We start from the raw sequence: 18,836 nt of genomic DNA, 5'->3' as shown, positions 1-18,836 counted from the left end.
TTTTATAAGTGTAGTTTGCCTTCTTTGTGAAACAAAGCAACTTAACTGCTGCAGTACATGCTGCTGCCTGCTTCTGAGGTCAGCATGATCACTTTCATTGATGACACAAACACCAGGAGCAGCACAGAACCTGGATCTGTTCCTTTTCCTGCTGGGAATTCTGGAATAAGTGATGTGCATGAACTACCTTAACTGTGATGATTAGACAGCATATTGCTGTGTGACTCATGTTTTTCATTGCTGTTACCATGGCTGTTACAGCTACCTTGTGAGATGTTTATATGAATATTTTTTATAGTATTGAAGTGGTGGTGTTAACAAGTGTTGGGGATCTTTGTGAGCTGTGTTTAAAGACAGTGTTTTAAAAATACTGTCTTTGGAAATTGTTCTGATCCATGGGAAATCTTGCTTAATACTTAGAAAGCTGTTTCTGTTTTTCTTATCATGAAGCAGAAGGAAATGTGTTTAGCTGTAAGCACTGCCTCTAAAAGCCACCATCATTTTGTTATTCAATCACAAGAATCTAATGTAAATCCTTGTTATCCGGGGTTTTTTGTTACTGGATGGGGTTGGGGAATTCTTTGATGATTTTGAACTATTACAAACTGTGAAATAGCCATTGTCTTTCAATATATTACACCAGAAGAAATGTACCTCCTCTTTTATACAGAAGATAAATTATTTAAAATCTAGTTGAGTACCTATAACTGTGGCACCTACCTTACATCTGCATAACATAACTAGTTTACTAGAAGAAAGATAGACACTTTTCTACCATTTTGTTGGGTTTTTACTAAAGATTACTATAATCACATTTTCTTCCTGGATTAGGACTTTAAATATAGATGAACTTTCACATATTAATGCAGCATTTTCATGACAATGACGATTGTTTAGCAATCCCCAAGTTCCAGCTTTTATTTCCAGTACAAATAACATTGATCAGACAGGGGCGTTTGGTTTCGCTATGATGACAAATTTAAAAGATCTCTTTAGCTCTCTTAAAAGTGATGTGATGTTTGAATCATTCATTAAACTTGCTTATTCTGTTCACTTTTAATTCTTTAAGTTTGGTGTTATTTTTTTTTACAGAAGTTATTTTAATTCTCAATTTAATCTGTTCCCAAGTCTGTTATATTTGTTTTCATTTGCTTTTCATTTAAAACTAACAACCAGACAGAAAACATATAGCATTCACAGTTTTGGTCTTTCCATGTATGTGGCTATGTTCAGAAGCAGTACATAAGAAAGATCTGTTGATTTTCAAACTGATCAATGCTGGTGTTTGTCGCTGTAGAGTGCTCACCTGGCCATGATCGACACGCTCATGATGGCTTACACTGTGGAGATGATCAGCGTCGAGAAAGTCATCGCGTGCACTCAGCAGTACTCAACCTTCTTCCAAGCTACAGAGGTACCCTATGACATTGAGGATGCTGTCATGTACTGGATAAACAAGGTATGAGTGCTGGAAAAGCAAGCTGGGGTTTTCTTTGTTATCTGTATAATTCAATTAGAGATGAGAGGCTAGGATGTGTATATGTGTATGTAGGTATATCAGGACTGTTCTGATAGAGACTGTTCCTACATCTAATGTTTATGGAATATAAAAAGAAAAGTCTGCAGAAATAAGTTAAACATATGTGAACCAAATAAATGGGAAGTCTAAATTAATGCTGGAATATATACTACATATGATACCTCAGGTGTCACTGTCATGTTGAGATGCCGCAGTGCCCACTCAAGGGTCTCTTTTTGGCTCTTAATAAGTTGTCATCTCATTGTGTACTTTGTCATGATTTAAACCCAAAGGTATTCTGTTTGTTTGAACACATCTTGCTTGAAGTGATCTACCTTCAGTGCATAATCAAATCAAGTGACAAGGACACCCTGTTAATCAAATGTGACTGAGCATAATAAGGGAAAGGTTAGTTTGTACAATGTAAAGCTAACAAGCAGTGACCTTGTCTGCATCCAGGACTGACATTTGCTTCAGGGCTATAGTCTGAAATGTTTGGTTTATCTCTTTAGTTCTGTGTTCATGATATATAGACCTTTTGAAGAACTTCTCATTTCTGTGACTTGTTTCTCGGAACAGACAACTGAATGAACTATTTTGTCTCTAGGTAAATGAGCATTTGAAAGACATCATGGAACAGGAGCAAAAACTAAAGGAGCATCACAGTGCAGAATCTGCAGGAGGTCAAAAGGTAGGAGGAGTTAAAATATGTTAAGCAAGAATGAGCATTTATCTGTAAAAAGGCATTGAGCTTTTAACTGCTTGTTAAAGAAAGCGAACTTGTATTAATTTCATTATTAGTTTTATCACTTTCATGAAAGTACAGATTTAAAAATAAAACTAACAGAGCTGCACTTTTTATAGCCAGTTGTCCTTTCTGACAAATAAATCTTTGATAGCAGGGAAACATCTGTTATATTAATGCTAAGAAATTTAAGAATAATGACTACTTTTGAGTGAATTAAAACCCCTGAGAGATCTGATATGAAAAAGACCAGCACTTTTGGTCATGGTTTTTAATAGTTTGTTTTCCATGTATATTGCACGAATGTCAAAAGAGAGATCTGTATGTGATATCATGGGAAGGATTGCTCTGGCTATGATCCAAAATACTGGTTGATTACAGGTTTTATTATCTATAAAATAAAAAGAGACTGTTTGATTCCCTTTCCTAACAGTTTTTTTTTCTTTTGTTTGCAGAGCTCAGTTAATTCAGTAGCATTATATGCCCATCAAAATACATAGGGATAGCAGATAGTTCCAGAGTGTGTAAAATTCCTTGCTTCAGAAAGATCCTTTACCCTATTGTGATACAACTATTACTGCAGGATTGGTAATCAGTCTGAACACCTTTTGGTCTTATCCCGGCACGTGAATGCAGAGCAGATTTCCAAGCTGCTGCAAGGCTGTAATCCTCCTTCCCAGCCTGGCCTGTTCTCACCTAAGCTGCTGTCTCCTTTTCAGTGCCACTCTGAGGGAGTGGCAGGTTACCAGCCTGGATTCAATGCTCAGCTTCAAAAAACGTGATTGTAGTGAATATCTTTGCATTTGTAGGGGTTTTTTAATGTAAGGAATGCCAAAGAAGGCTAATGTGACTCAGCAGAAGAAAATGGTGGTTGTTACAATAAAAGTGTTACCCTGGTGCATACACCCTGCCATGAAAAATTTAAACTGTGTTCAGTAGTGATAGTACCATAGCAGTCTGGAGAATAAGATGTCCTTGGCAAGTTCATTTCTCAAATTTAGATTAAAAAAAAGTAAACGGAGGCCAGAGAGATAACCTGTGTTCCTCTGTCCTCTAGTGGTTTTTCTTTTTCCTGAAAATAATAGTAGGATGTTTTATGTGGTTTGTAGGTCATTTGGAAAGATGAGAGCAATTTTGAAAATCAAAACTGCATGAGAGTATGATAAACAAATATATATCAAAGTGAAAACTATTGTCAGAGCAATTCCATAAAATTACCTGATTTATTTTCACTTATATTTTGCAACTTATATTAGGAGTAAAAGGATACAAATTTTAGTTTATAGTTTATCTTCACTGTCAACATTTTAAAATCAATTATTGAAAGACTTATATAGTCTGTAACTAATCCCATAAATGGACTCAGGAGAATAACACATTTACCTAAAAAATGGTATTGTGGTATTTTGGATGAATTGTGAAGCTGTAACAGAACAGAAGAGCCAGGTTTTGTTGGCCAAGGTACAAATGCACTGGCAAAATAACAAAATTAAACAGTTGCCAAATAATTGAAAAAATAGATATTTAAAGCCCTCTCTTCTGTACACTGAATTTTTGATACTATTCTCCCAGGTATATGCTGTGTTTTTTGGCTCACTAGGGAATCAGCTGCACATTGTCAAGTAAGGTATTCTGTGCTTGGGGGCTGTATTAGCATGAGGATTGTTTAACTCCCAGTTTTCTTTGAGAACCTGTTCAACTGATGGTTAATTTACTGCTCTGGTATCTCAGCTTTTCTTTTAGTCATATGTCTCACAGTATTTCCCAAGTTTACACTGATTCTTCCTAAAGGTAATGGTCACTGCATGCATGCAAACATCTGAGGTTTAGAAACATGTGAAACATCCCAACTAAACCCTGAATTTCTTAACTGAGGATTGTACTGAACGCTGGCTTTACAAGGAAAACTAATGCAGATGCATTGGATGAGTCCATTGCATGCAGTCAAATTTAAATTCTGAATGCCCCTTCTGCTGATTAGAGATGGCCAGGCAAACATGGGAAAAATACATAATTTTAGTCAACAGGGAAAGCCCTTCTTTAGGTTTAATTTCTGGTCAAGAAGCAGGAAAATTAGGTACCTATAAGGTGAAACAAAGTTAACATATAAATTTTAAAATAATTTCATCATTTCCTACAGTTACACATTTGTAAATTAATCAGTTCTGAAAAATAATTTCAGAGTAGCCCTCATGCCTGCCAAACTGTGTTACTGTGTTGTTATAGAACTGTGGTGAATCTTTTGCAACAAAGAGTAAATTTCTACATCAAATACATATTATTGGATACTACAAATTATAAAATATACCTGTTTTCTATGTCTGGATAGATTAAATCAGTATTAACAGATTATGAGGTTGCTTTTGTTTTCTTTCACTGTCTTCTGCTACTAGTTGTCTGTAGCAGATAAGAGAGGAAGGACTGTGTATGATTTTTAGTTCCAGGTAGTCCTCTGTGGACCTTGATCGGCTGGTGATTTGTGGTAACCTCATCTTTTTCTGGTAGAGTCTGCATCTCTTTTCAGAATTAGGATTTCAAGTTTTGTAATAAATAGCTTTGATTTTCAGGCTTCCACTGAATAATATGTAGTGAATGTACAGTTGCACTGGTTAAATTGCTGGTTTTCAGTGTAGTTGGAGCTTTCCCAAAAACATGTTGTTTTTCTGTCTGCTTCCGTGGTTTAGACTGAATCAGTCTTAACAGATTTAAGTCAAATGCAAATCCTGTGAGAGAAACAAATGTAACTTCATTTGAGTACCTGAATTCTTCAAACTTTTTGTAAGATCAGTTTAAACAGTGCAACCTCTTGTGTGAAGGTAAAACACTAACACTGTAGTTCTACTTTCCACTAGAATTTAATGTTTCATAAATCCACACAGCTACCAAAAGCTAACCTGTCAAGAAGAAAAGTTTGCAGCAGAATCAGCTTCTTGATCCAATCAGTGCACAGCTGCATGAACACAAATGATGGTGCAAGGAAGATAGCAGAAAAAAGCAGCTAATGAAAGGCATGACTGTCGTGTTTTTGCACCATGAGTTTATGTGGAAATAAATTTATGATAGCCACGTTTCAAACTTTCTGTTAGAGGTGATAAAAAAATCATAGTGTAAAACCATAGGCTCTCAACCTGAGAGACTATTTTGTTCTTTCAGCTTTTTTTTTTGGTTGGTTGGTTGTTTTGTGGGATTTTATTTTGGTTTTGTTGTTGTTGTTTTAAACATTAGGAAGAAGTCAGCCTGGATTCTCTGCTTAGTTTCTTTCATAGTGACTGATTCTTGTGAAGTTCCAGGGCAAAAAAGTTTATTCTTGCTGATCTGAAGTGACAGTTCAACAGCCACTGAATTCCTAGGTTGTCCTAGAGACTTCAGCTTTTCTTTAATCTCTTTTCCTTTATGTGGCCTTAGAAAATGTATACTTATAAATCTTACAGTATGTTTGAATTTAAATTTTAAAAGTCTTTCACCCCTTTAAAGCATTTTCATAGTCATCTCAATCACAGTTTCAACCAGGTGAATAAATAAAAATGTGTATTGGATTGCTAATTTTGAGTTGTTACTGGTAAGGAGAGCTGGTCTTTGGAATTGAAATGAACGTGTGCTTTTTTCCAAGGAGTACTTCTTCAGCCTAGCATTACATAGACATTGGTAGACTTTTTGAGTCCAGGTCTGAAATACACTGCCCTTTGATAAATGCAAGAACAATGTTCCTGTCAGTGTTAAATAGAATAATAGGCAGCCTAGATCTGATCTCAGCCAGTTTAGCCAAAACCTTGCTTTATAATAGGGTTTAGGATTCCTGATTGTAGTTGAAAATGAAGATAATTTGTTTTCAAATTTCCATGGTTTTCCACACACTGACTGTTTTTCAGTGAGATTAAGAGAAACTGGATCCTGTATAAAGAGTGTGACAGAAATGTCCAGAGCCACACACTGGCATGCATCTTGTAGTTGATGTCTTCTAAGTGCCTTTGGGATTCTTTCCTGCTGCAATCCAGTGAAATGGAGGAGAGAAGGATGTTGAGAATAGCTGTGTTACTACTGCACACCTATTAGTGCACAATAGCTTTTTTCCATAAAAGCTCTGTATCATTACTACAGTTGTTTTCAAGGTTTTGTAGAAGCACAGTATTTTAACAACTACATAAAATAATAAGGTTCCATAGCAGTTTGTTCCATGGTAGTTTTAAACTGCACTTTTACCATTTCCAGAAAATATTTATCTTCATTAAAAACAAAATAGGTTGTTTCCTGCACTCCGGTAGTGGGTTTGATTTTTATTTTTCTACAATGAAATCGATGGAGTGGTGACATTTTCTGTGTGTATTTATAGTACTGGTACATAATATTTTTGTTCTTAATACTAGAAGTATTATGCCAGACTAGAAAAAAATCAGTGTTCTTCAGATTAGTATTTTTTTGATTGTGTAGGAGTTTAGAGGTTTATGTATTAGTTCTGATAATTCCTCTGCCAGTAGTCAAAACTCCATCTACATTTCAGGTCATTGCACATCATGCAGCTGATGCTAATGTGATTTGTCATTGTGAAAATATAACTGCCTGTACCTCTTGTTGTCCTGAAAACTGTCATATGATTGTTTAAAAATATTGTTGAATGTTACTGCTTGGCTTCAAGAAACTAATACAAGCTTCACTGCAGTTGGGTGTACTGTACTACAGTGTGTTTATCCCTTTTTTCATTGCTTTAGCTTCCTGCTTCCCCATGTGTGCTGCTGGAGTTCATTTTGATACTTGTGATATCATGACTTCAAGTCTCAAATGAATTCTTCAGTCAGATTGCATATGTAGAGTACAATTAGATGTGGGAAAGCATTTCATAAAACTGCATTGATCTGACAATCTTAGCTGTTCATGTGGGAAAATTATAATGCTGATCTACAAAGAGTGCAGACATATTTCTCCAGTGTTATTGCTGCTAATTAGCTCAATATGCAGAGGTTACAGTGCACTTATGCTTGCCATTAAATTAAAACTCACTGTTATACAAAACTGAGAATGTTAAAAAAATTGCTTTATAAGAGTAATTTATGAAATCTGATAAAATGTTCCTTTTTTTTTTTTCCTTTGCTTTTTGCTTTTATCCTTTTTTCCTACTGCTTCCTCTGAAGTCTCCTACCAAATGGTTTTGGAAACTGGTTCCTGTAAGTTTGCCCAACTGCTTCACTTTGATCAAATTGCTTATTTTGGGAATGGCTTTGTCCATGTCATGCTGGTCTAATCATTCATTTCATTTATCTGTTTGAGATAATTTTATAAGAGATTGCCCTGCAAAGGAGTGCATACCTGCAGAAGCCTGTTTTGCAAGGTAATCTGTGCAAAAGAAATGTGAGATATGATGCTGGATAAGGAATTACTTTTCAAACAGTCAGTGTGTTTGTACAAGGCAGTGCTACCTGTTATTTAGTCATGTCCAATGAACATTTATAAATTACTTTTTCATAAACTTTCAGTAAACACATGCTATTTGATACCAATTGTCTTCTAAAAAGAGACTTGCAGAAGTAGCTTTTTTGTTGACGCTACATGCAATCTGAAATCTTATTTATTCTAAGCATATGCAATCATTACAACACTCATCTAGAAGTCCCCATTTTTTTAGCTGATTTAAGACTGCTGTTAATCTCTCCCCACACAAAATGACCCAAAGCAGCCTACTTTTAGTGAGACTATAATTTCACTAAAAGTAATAAAAGACATTTTGTCATATCTGCAGTAATATAAAGTTTGTTTTCTCTGTACTGTGTCACCTTGGGTTTATCATTACTTTCCTCTATCATGTAGGAATTCACACTTGATGTGCATTGGGTTGTTTATTTGGCAAGGTTTGGCTGGGAACAGCTCTTAAGGTATATGCAGAATTGCATACTTCTGATCTGAGTTCCAAAGAACTGATTCCCATCTATCATTGCTCTAAAGATTACCAAATAATTGATCTAGCAGGCTCAGATGTTTGTTGCCATAACTAATGAAACACTGTCCTTACATTGCAAAAGAAATTGAAAATAACAAGGCAGTGGCATCTAGGCAACAAGAAAAATTACTCTGTGTCTGGAAAAGTAATTTAAAGGTACTGTCTCCAGCAGGCTGAGCAGTATTCAGACTCCTGACAGTCTCTGTGGGCAATTGCTCTGGAAAGGTATCTATTACACTTGTGACACACACACAGATACTCTGCTCTTCACAGTACAGCCCATTCATTTTGTTTTGGAGTTAAGGGAGTATAACTAATTGGAGGGAATAATGCAGAAAAAATAAGATGGACCATGATATCACAAATTTTTTGTCTTATTTTGTCAAAGTAAGGCTACTTGAAAACAGTTTCAGAATGTCTGTGTTCTGTTTTTGTCTGTGGTGTTGGTTTACTAGTGAGTATCTTCCTTTGCATTAAAATGATATTCAACTCTAAAATACTCCATCTGTTGAGAAGCTAACTCCAGTTTGCCTGTCACTTTATCTGCAAACAACTTGAATTAGTGGTATTTATGTTACTTTGTGTTGTTAGCTCAGTAGAGATGCAGTTAAACCCCAAGTGCTACTGATAATACTCAGGCTGCTCTATCACTTGAGCCACTCTTCTGTCTGTCCCCTTTAGAATAGAGCACATTTCATAGTGACAGATATTCCTGAGCATAGAGGCAGCTAAAAACTCTGATAAGTACATTTATAACATGTTATCTACTGTATGGTAAATGTGTAAGAGCATTCATTCTTAATGATTAGCTCTGAATACACAAGCACTTAAGAGAGAGTAGCTGGTGGGCTGTTCATCTTTAGCTGACCTTGTTTCTAGGCAAGTGTCTTGACTACACCTAGACTAGGTTAAGTGGAATAAGCTCAAAGATGCTAAATCAGGATGGTTTAGGATCTCAGAAACAAGATGCCTGTATTACCATTTGTTACAATTAGCTCTAGAGCTTTATAATGTAGAAGTTCATCTTTTGCATTATTATATATATAAATTTAGTAGCAAACACTGCAGCTAATGAGAAGAGTTTCTTCAAATGGAAGTTTATTTAAAATGCAGTGTATTTACCAGTGGTTTTCATTTTTTCAGTGTAATTTCTTTTATCTTTTCAACCAAATTGAAATATGATGCCTGCTATACAGTAATGAACATAGCAGATCAGGTTATATGAGTTTATCCTTCCTGAAGTAATGTTCCTGGCATTCTCTACAATGGCTTAAATCCTCTATGTCCACTTCAAAGATATGACACAGTTTCCAGCATGGGTGGGCATTGTTCATGAGGCCAGTGAAGGCATTGTCAAAGTGCAGTGTACTTTCTCACAGGATTTACTGTGCAACATCACTATATTGTCAATTTCAAATATTTTTGAATACTCCATTAAAAGATACTATTCAAAAGAATATATAAATCAAACAGAGCTTGTAGAATCATGATGTTCAGTCCATCTGTATCCTGTATCTGTTACCATTATGGATGCTTAATCATAATTAAATTGTGGTATTTCATAGACTTAATTTCAGTCATGTTGAGGAGGACATACATGGACATAATAACATAGAATTTGAAACTTAGAGCATTTTCATCATAGTGGGTCACTGGATTGCAATAGAGTGAGAGAGATTAAACTTTCACTGCAATTATAATTGACCTATTTCATTATATATACTAGGGAGTATTAAGAACATGAAGAAAAGAATGTTAATAATGCATAACAGGAACATGATTTATGTTTGGTGTTAATGTTTTCTCTAGCACACAAAAATGGGACTTCCATTTTTATAAAGTGTATTTGGGGCACAAATGCAACTACACTAAAAGCATGAAGTAGCAACTAAGTCTCAGGGGGGGTTTTAAATATTAATTGGTTGAGGTATAAGTTCTCTGGGCCGAGCACAAGCCCTTTATTTTTTCTAGAACTGATGTGGCTGCTCTTGCCAGATTAGGCTTTTAGTTCTTAGGCCAGTTAGGGGACACTGACATTCACTAAAATAATGTCATGTGATCTTTGACAGAAATTCAGTGACAGTAAGTACAACCCTCAGGGTTAGTCTGTGGTTCCACAGACCTTTTTACATGCACAGTTGGCCTAAACAATTCCTACTCCTCCATAAAACCTCCTTCCCTGCTCATGCCCTCATTCACTGCAAAAACACAGGAGGAGAGAGTTGCTGTAGCTGGACCAGTGGTTTTGGTACAGTCCCATCAGTAATTGCTCCAGCACAGCCAAAAGGTGGAGTAGGAGGTAAGAACAGTCAGTTTTAGCCTTGCTGGGAAGAGTGATTTCCACAAAGACTTCTGAGAGTCCCTACAGGGAGACTTGCAGTTCACTGTGTATAGATGTATTTAAATAGCATAAGATGAACTCAGAAACTCTCTGCTGCGTGTAGGTAGTTCTGTGGTATGAGTACATAGTAACCCTTCACTACTGTTTTAAAAAGGTCTTGGTAAATAATACTAACAAATTAAAATCTATACCACTTTCTTCCACCTCTGTTTGTTTTCCCAGGAAGAAGTGAAAAAAAATAGGAATGATATTAAAGTCCATTTTTTCAGTAAGCCCTCCTCTCTTACCATAAAAAACGCCCACAACCCATTGAAAATATATTCACTGCAGATAAATACTATATTGATATTGTAACCTAAGGATCTCTTTATATGCTGACTGGATTTTTGAAATATTTCCATTTATTACTGGGTCACTGCATGGTCATAACTGTTGACCATTAATATTTCTCTATGTTTGTGACTGCTCACACATGCTAGTAATAAAAATGGAGTTGATCAAATGCAGATTTCCTTGTTTCTGAATTTGTCATGAGTCAGTTGTATGAATAAGATTTTGGGCAAGATACTTAGGTGTGTTAACTTCAGAGTCATGTGACTTGCCAGTAAACTGAAGTTGCAGTAGCTGAGGACTTGTCTCACTATATTTGCACACAGATCATTTTTGATTGTATAATAATGACTACTAAATTTTAATTAAGGTATAGAATGTTATTTAGTTTAGTGTGCTGTAGAGAGATCATCAAAACTCGGTAGTTTTGAAGGCTAAGCTCAGTATTAGCATTGTTGCTTTCCTCTTGGATATTATTAAGATCATTATTAGATATTAGAATATTAGATACTATATTATCCTGTTCAAAATGTAGCATGGCATGAATAGTTTTAGGAAATAGAATACTGAGAATATGCAGCTGTTTCTTGAATACTTCTTTTTCACTAACAGTGTAAAACCTACAGTATGACTCTGTTTCTTCATATGTTTCAGAGCCTTTGTTTCTCTAATTTTCTCCATTTCAAATTGTAGGCTCGTTACCGGAAGGAGCAAACGTTGCTGAAGCAGCTGCCCTGCATTCCATTGGTGGAGAATCTGCTGAAGGATGGTACAGATGGTTGTGCTCTTGCAGCCCTGATCCACTTCTACTGTCCAGAGATCATTAAACTGGAGGGTATGTCTGGCGTGGCTCTCAACTTGTACACATGGCCATAAAAGTTTAAATGTTTGTGTTTGAGAACTGTGTGAAGGAAGGTGCTTAAGTGCAGTACACAGCAGGCATAATTTGAATGTGGTGGGTTTAATATAAACTTTGAGCCTATTTCTTTTTATATTTAAATAAAAGGAGCCCAGATGTCCTTCCCTGGTGTGCTTGCTTTTATGTTGCACTAAAATAAACATACTTGAAACTACCTGCAAAACTCTTATTACTGAAGCTGCATAAGTGCTTTTTGTGGATCTGAGCAGTTACAGATATAAAACATAGAGGAGTTTAGAGCTAGGCTCTGCATTGTTCACTGCATGGCAAATAGTTGTGCTGTATTCTGAGCTTTTAGTTCCCCTGAGACCTATCCAAATCATTTATAGAGTAACCAAAAATGTATAGTATAGAATGTATTGCTGTCATGCTGTTCTGTAATAGCAATTGTCTGTGATGATGAGCAGCTTCATCTCATCCTTTTGCTCAGAAGCCTGGTAAAGTTATACCTTCCTCTTGGCAACTAAGAGCTGTAGAATGTCTTGGCAGCTAACACCCATCATTTTCTGCCTGTGTTCTTTCTATGATACCTTTGATGTCGTGGGAACACTTATACAGAAACATCCTGAGAAATACAGGAATATGAAGAAGAGTTTAGAGCCTGCTAAGGACTGAAATCTGGAATTCATATTCACAACCACTTTATAGGGAGCTTTCAGCACAGGAGGCATTGAAGATGAAAGGCACAAAGATGCATTCATTCACCTTTCTTCTGCAGCTTGAGAATTTTGATAAATAGAACTTTCAATTTACATAAACATTGCAGCCAAATGCATACTATTATATGAGATTAGGGAAGAGTTAGAACTTGGGTGGTATTGACTGTGGTAACACCTGGTGCTTCTGTCCTGTTCCAGCATGGCTGAGAACACAGACACTCTGAAAGGTCCTGTGTGCCTTGCGTGACCAGGACCTTCCCCCAGCATCTGCCTTTGAACAGGGCAAGGCACATGTCATCTTTGGAACTTCAGTTTTAATATTCTTGTTAGGTGTCCTGACATCATCTTCCCTAAAGATACTAATGTGCATGTCATTGTCTCAGAAGTAAATTCAAAGGTACTCCAAAGCAACTGGAAACACTTTAATAAGATTTTGCTCATCTTCCCTGTACTTAGGTAATACAGTTTTTGATGCATGTTGAATTTTACTGAGATTTGTTTCTGTACTGAAACTGAAGAAGGCAGGTAATAAAAATGCATATGCAAAAATGCTTAAAAATGCATTAACAAAAAAGAAAAAAGTATTCTAGGGTTCTCTGTAGTCTGAAATAGATCAATTCTTCTCATTAAGTCTTCATTTCACTTTCAAATCTAGGTTTCCTTGAAGGAATACAGAACTAGAAAGGACTCCCATTGAGTCAAGAAGTTGACTATTGTACAAAATTATATAATCCCTTTCTTGAATTTATCTTGTTCTATCTTAAAACTGTAAAACTGTTGAAAATCTGTACTCTTCTTACCCACTGTTCCTTTTTTTTCATTATTTCAAATTTCATTCTTGGTTTTTACCAACCTATTCTTGGTTTTTACGTCACCTGTCTTACGTGCCTTTGTTGTTCCTGCAGCAGTATCCTTTGGTTTGAATAGTTTCTAAGCTGATGTTCACATTTTTGATTTGTTTTCTTCCTCTTGTTTTAGGCCAGGCGACTGAACGAAGCCTTTTCAGTCTCCCTGGCTGAAGTGGATTTCCATTCTCATTGTTATCCTCAATAGTCTTCATCTGCAACTTGTCTAGTTTGGGTTTACTGTTCTTGACTGTAGAGGGTTGTAATCATACAGAAAAATCTAGACTGACATCCCATTCCTGCTTTGTTTAGTGCTCCTCTCTCACTGCTGGAAGTGAATTTTAGCATCATGTTTGTTTTTTCCATAGCTGCATGATGCCAAAGGCACACATGTCTACACTGGCTAATATGTGATAACTCCCTGCTCCATATCACCTTCAGCCAGTGAATCACATTAGAATTTTATTAGATTCAAAAGTATGACTTCTCATTTTGCATTTCTGAATTTAATCTCATTTCAGTCAGTTTAGTCAAACATTTTTTCCTATTGATCATCATCTGTGGATTTGGAATTATGGACTATGTCTGATTTTCTTCAGTGTGGGAATCCTTATCCTGCTGGGATCAAAGTAGATTCCTTTTATGAAGAAACCTTTTATCCTTAACAATTCAAAACTTATGTGGAGTTCTGTCATACATTGTTGCTTTAGCAAAAAAATCTGATGCTCTAGAAGTATATTTAATTCTTTTCTTCAGTCCTTTTTTTTAAGAGGACTTTTTTTTTTTATGGGACTTATTATTGCTACTTACCTTTCCAAGAAGCAATTATAAAAAGACAACAGAGACTATCTGGTCTTAAATACCAGTCAGAGAATACTGTGTAACTACACAAGTCTGTTCACAGCCACTACTGCTTTGTCTTTAAATAGCACTTTCAGAGAGTGATAATTCATATAACAGCCTTCAGCTCCTTGGAAAATCTCATCTCAAACATCTCAATCCACAAAAAAGAATACCTAAGCCCAGGCTGTTTTTTTGTGAAGATTCAGGCTTGTTGATGCTAAAATGTGTTCTTGTTGAAAGACAAAGAACTATTATGTACAGAGAAATGTATGCAAAAGCGTGTCTATTTCTTACTGCTATTGCTCTATAGAAAACCTAATTATAAAAAAAAATATATTAGTGATTAGACGTATTTTTTCATTATATAGAAACAGTTGGGATGATAGAATAACTTACATTTTCATAAAAGGCAAAACAGAAACAAATGAACTTCTCAACAGTGAAAAACTAATTTTTACAAAAATATCTAAATGTTTAGAAATGCAAAGATAAAATGTAAATTAATAATTTCTTTTGTTTCTGAATTAGAAAAATAAAAGTCTCTGGTGGGGAGGGTTTGGGGCAGAAATTATGTCTGAAATTATCCAGTAAATGCTCCTGAATCTGTAAAAGCCAAAAAGCAGTTTTTGCAAATCTGGAGTTGTATCTAATCTTTGCTTATTTTCTTCCTTTTTAGATATTTGTTTGAAAGATACAATGTCTTTAGCTGACAGCCTGTATAATCTACAGCTGATTCAAGAATTTTGTCAGGAATACCTCAACCAGTGTTGCCATTTCAGTCTTGAGGATATGCTCTATGCAGCTTCTTCAATAAAGGTAAAAATAAAACAATTAAATAAAAATGCAAGCAACATCCACAGAACTATATTGTTAATGTTATGTTTAGTCCTTTAAAGTCTGCTGCTGTATGGCTTCTCTTGTGACATAGCAAGACACAAATGTCAGCAGAATGAAAAGCCACCTTCTTTTTGCCATTATGTTTTTCTAGGAATTTCAAAGTATTTCTTAAAAAGCACTTGGGAAAGGATTTGTAAGAGCTTTGATTTTGTGCAAAACTATTTCCCACTTTATCTTCTTTCTTATTAATTAATAGTTGAAATCTGTAATCTACAATATTTCTGTTGAAATGTAATAGTGATCTGCATTAGTTTAAATGTATCAAGGCCTTAACAAAGGGGGGAAATATTAAGGACTTGTTTATGGAATTATTACTCACTGTTCTTACTCATTTCTGTATACACAATTTCTTTGGATTTAATCTTAAAGCTCTTTTGCTTTTGTAAATGTGTAAATTTCTGAGTTAAATTTTTTGAACAACCAATGCCTTGATGCCCCAAATACGAGCAGCAACACAATTCCAACAAAAACAGTTGTTTGAATAAGCAATTAAGTGTATTCCATCAATCTAAGATTTTGCTCTTTTAGAAAGAGGAAAATAAAACATTATTCTGTAATTCTTTAGGCCTGTGCAGAAAGAAAAGGAGCAACTGAATGATTTCTTGTCTAATTGTAATTTTAATTTTTCATTATTATGTTTCACCAAGACTTTCTTCTATATAAAACACACTTCATTTGCTTTAGATTCTTGTTGGCTTGCCTTTAGGGAATGAAATATTATTTTTCTGAAGTCAGCATATCCATTGCAGATGGGATGTAATTGGTTTCTAAATATCTGGGTCATTTCACTGCTTTTATGATTTTCTAGCAATCTCACAAGCAGAGTCACAGAGGCCAGAGCTTGAATACAGCCTTCTTGTCTCCTGTAGAGTTGAACCCAATCCTTTCCAAATAAGTAATGAGCTGCCAGGGTGAGTAAGGGCAGTAGGACCTAAGTCTAGACTCCTTAGCTGTTGCTGGTTTATTTTGTGTATACAAAGTTGTGTAGTGCTTTCAGGCAGCTGTTGGTGTTGTTAAATTTCACGTGCAGTGATCTACCTCCATGCTGGTGAAGTCTGCTGCATTGCAGTCTGCCTTGGCTGCGCCTCCTGTCCTACAGCCGCACTCAGTGGGCTCCAGCAGGGCTCCTTCACTGCATTTTGATGGCTTCTCTCTGCTTACACATACATGGAATAAATTAAACTGATTATTCTTGTTTTGATTCGGGACAGTTAGTCATACCATTTTTATAGTAATGCCTTGAATTATTTCTCAAACCAGTATGCAGTAGGAAGCTTCAATTACAAAAAACCAAACCATAGTAAATATTTTGTCAATATTCCGATGCATCAGACTTTACTCTTTTAACTTAGTGATTTTGCTGTTTCTGAACACTGGTTTTAGACAGGATTTAGAGTTCTTTCAAAGAGTTAGAGTATTTCTAGATTTGAGAGAGCCCTTTTGTGATCATGTTTTTACAAGTTGCTGTGGCATGGATGCTTATTTAGATGTAAATGCTACAAAGCAAGGCTGCCAAGTTTTTCTTCTAAAACTTGGCATGGAGACTTCAGCTAGTGCTGTAAACTCTGTTTTTCCAGTGTTAAGAATTAATTTGCTTAAAAAATAAATTCATTGTTAAAGGAGTTCCTCCTTAGTTTTCCAGTGCATCTGAGTAAATTTTAATAAATGTGTTTATTCTTCAATGAATTTTATTGTCACTTTAAACAAACTTGTACTGTGAATGGATATTTTAAATATTGCACATTGAGTTACACTGGTTTGTGGAAGCTACTCATCTTAGCCTACAAAATGTACATAGTATGAAGTCTGAGGATTTGTAGAAGTGTGTGTTTGTTAATCAGTAGAAATTCCTGTCTGTTTTCAGAGTGGCTCATACTGCTCAGTAGGTGCCACTGTGCTTTTGGCTTACAAACCTCTTACATCTGTAGTGGTGACAAAAAAAGTAAAAAATACCAACTGCTGATATCTTACTGGAAAATGCCTCAAGAAAAACATCTCAGCAGAGTTTTTGGAACTACAGTGCTGTGCCTTGTGTAGTCCTAGAAATTACAGAAGGTATCCTGGCTGGCTGCTGGTTCTTGAGAAGGAAGAGAGCAGAACCTCTTCTTAAGTGATCCAGCACAAACTACATACCTTACATTCTTCCCAGGGCACCTTGCACTGTCCTGGTACATTAAATCAAGGGAGGTTAGAGATAGGATGTGATGCAGAAATTTAGTGCAGCACTTGACCAAGGTGACACTGCCTGATTTCAGTTTTTCCATCAAAATGCCCAGAAGCACAGTGACTTCACTTAAGCATCCTAAGTCTTTCATAGAGGCTCTCAGATTTCCCAGCAGATGAAACTTTTGGCTTAGTTCTGGTTTAGCACAGAGGAGAAATAAGCTTTGTCTGGATTTCTAGACAGCTTTAATGTGTCATAATCAAAGGAAGCAGAAAGTTTTGTTGCTCCTTATTGCCTGTTTCTTCTCCTCTAAGAAAAATACATTTGTAAAGTTCTTCATAAGATGTTTACTAAGGCAGGGCTACTGATATTACAGAAAAAAATATTTCAATACATTCCATGGATGCTTGGGGCACCAACAGGGGACCATACTGGTTCTTGGTTGTTATCCTTTGAGACAGACAAACACAAGTAGAGAGTGATTACATAAAAATAATCACAATGTTTTCTGAATCCTCCCTGCATATTTAACAAGGGGAAATAATAGAAATCTTGAGTCTGTCTTTAGTTTGCTTTTTTGCAGATTGCGTTTTTGCCCTTCTCCTGTAAGCAGTTTTATCTTCAGACATGATTTATTTTTTAAGTATCTTGTTCTTCACCTATATCTGGGAAAGTACACAGAGCTGAAGGAACTGTTTTATTATGACTTGACATGGACTTGTGTTGCCTTTTCAAAGAACAAGTTTGTAAAGATAGAAAATCTTGCATAAGGTGCCATCAGAAGAAGTATGAAGCACCCTGGAGAACCTAAAAACTTACTTATTGCTTTGTCCCAGCAGTTGATTAGCACTGTGATATAATGGGAGATCTGTAGCATTAGTGCTGTGGTTGTTCAATGGAATGCATAATTACTGTAAGGATGTTGTATGGTCACTGAAGAGAAAGAATTAAAATAAATATCTCACATGTTCCATTTGTCACATGAGATACATGGAAATTATTTCTGAAAGAGTTAAAAAACACATCTTTGGTCATAATTGATTAGATTCTTGAGAATTTCAGATCATTATCTGCTGCTTTATTCTAGTAGGGCCGTAGGCTTCAAATCTAAAACAAGTCATTTAGGAGGTTAACTGTCAAAGAGGGGATTGACTGACAGCTGGAATCATTTGGTGCCTGCCATGATTTTGAGAGTTTTACACAGAAATTTGGCATTGCATCAATTGTTAATTGTTGTCTTTTGTAAGTGTTCCTTTACCCAAGCCTTTACAAATGTGTAGATTTGTGTTTTGTTTTCTTAAATAGTGACCCTAAATTTCTGCTACTCATTTAATGTACACATATTGTACATTCTCTCTTTGCTGATAGAGGATTGATGGTGAGACTCAGATCATGCTATTAGAACATTTTTTATTAATTCAACTGCCATTATCAGTATCATGACTCAGTCATTACTCAGAGATAAGCATTCACACACAGCACTCATTTGCTCACAGAGTTCACACACACACACACACAGAGTCATTTTACTGGGTTGGAGCCCAGCCCCGTGATGTCCCATAAGCAGGGGCTCATAGTGACCCACCAGTGGCTTTGGGGAGCACGTGCAAAAAGTTTCTCCAGGGGTCCATTTGTCCCTTGGGGT

The 18,836-nt window shown here is 35.9% G+C and overlaps 1 protein-coding gene across 5 annotated transcripts in view; it reads left to right on the top strand.

Moving 5' to 3' along the window:
* Window positions 1-18,836, top strand: part of CAMSAP2 (calmodulin regulated spectrin associated protein family member 2) — a 79,837-nt gene that overhangs the window by 38,397 nt on the left and 22,604 nt on the right. For 3 of the 5 annotated variants that reach the window (XR_014616403.1, XM_084211858.1, XM_084211857.1), the window contains exons 3-6: window positions 1,298-1,459; window positions 2,127-2,210; window positions 11,558-11,699; window positions 14,807-14,946. Coding sequence is in view for 4 of the 5 variants with exons in the window: in XM_084211858.1 (XP_084067984.1) it covers window positions 1,298-1,459; window positions 2,127-2,210; window positions 11,558-11,699; window positions 14,807-14,946 (528 nt within the window). In the remaining variant the exon portion in view is untranslated. Of the gene's footprint in view, window positions 1-1,297; window positions 1,460-2,126; window positions 2,211-7,040; window positions 7,424-11,557; window positions 11,700-14,806; window positions 14,947-18,836 lie in introns of those variants that run through there. The other 2 variants (XM_084211860.1, XM_084211859.1) reach the window with 2 other exon arrangements.

Source organism: Fringilla coelebs, assembly GCF_963513975.1.
Source record: "Fringilla coelebs genome assembly, chromosome: 9".
Taxonomy (NCBI): Eukaryota; Metazoa; Chordata; class Aves; order Passeriformes; family Fringillidae; genus Fringilla; species Fringilla coelebs.
Note: the sequence above shows the minus strand (reverse complement) of the source record. Positions and strands in the feature narration are given on the sequence as shown.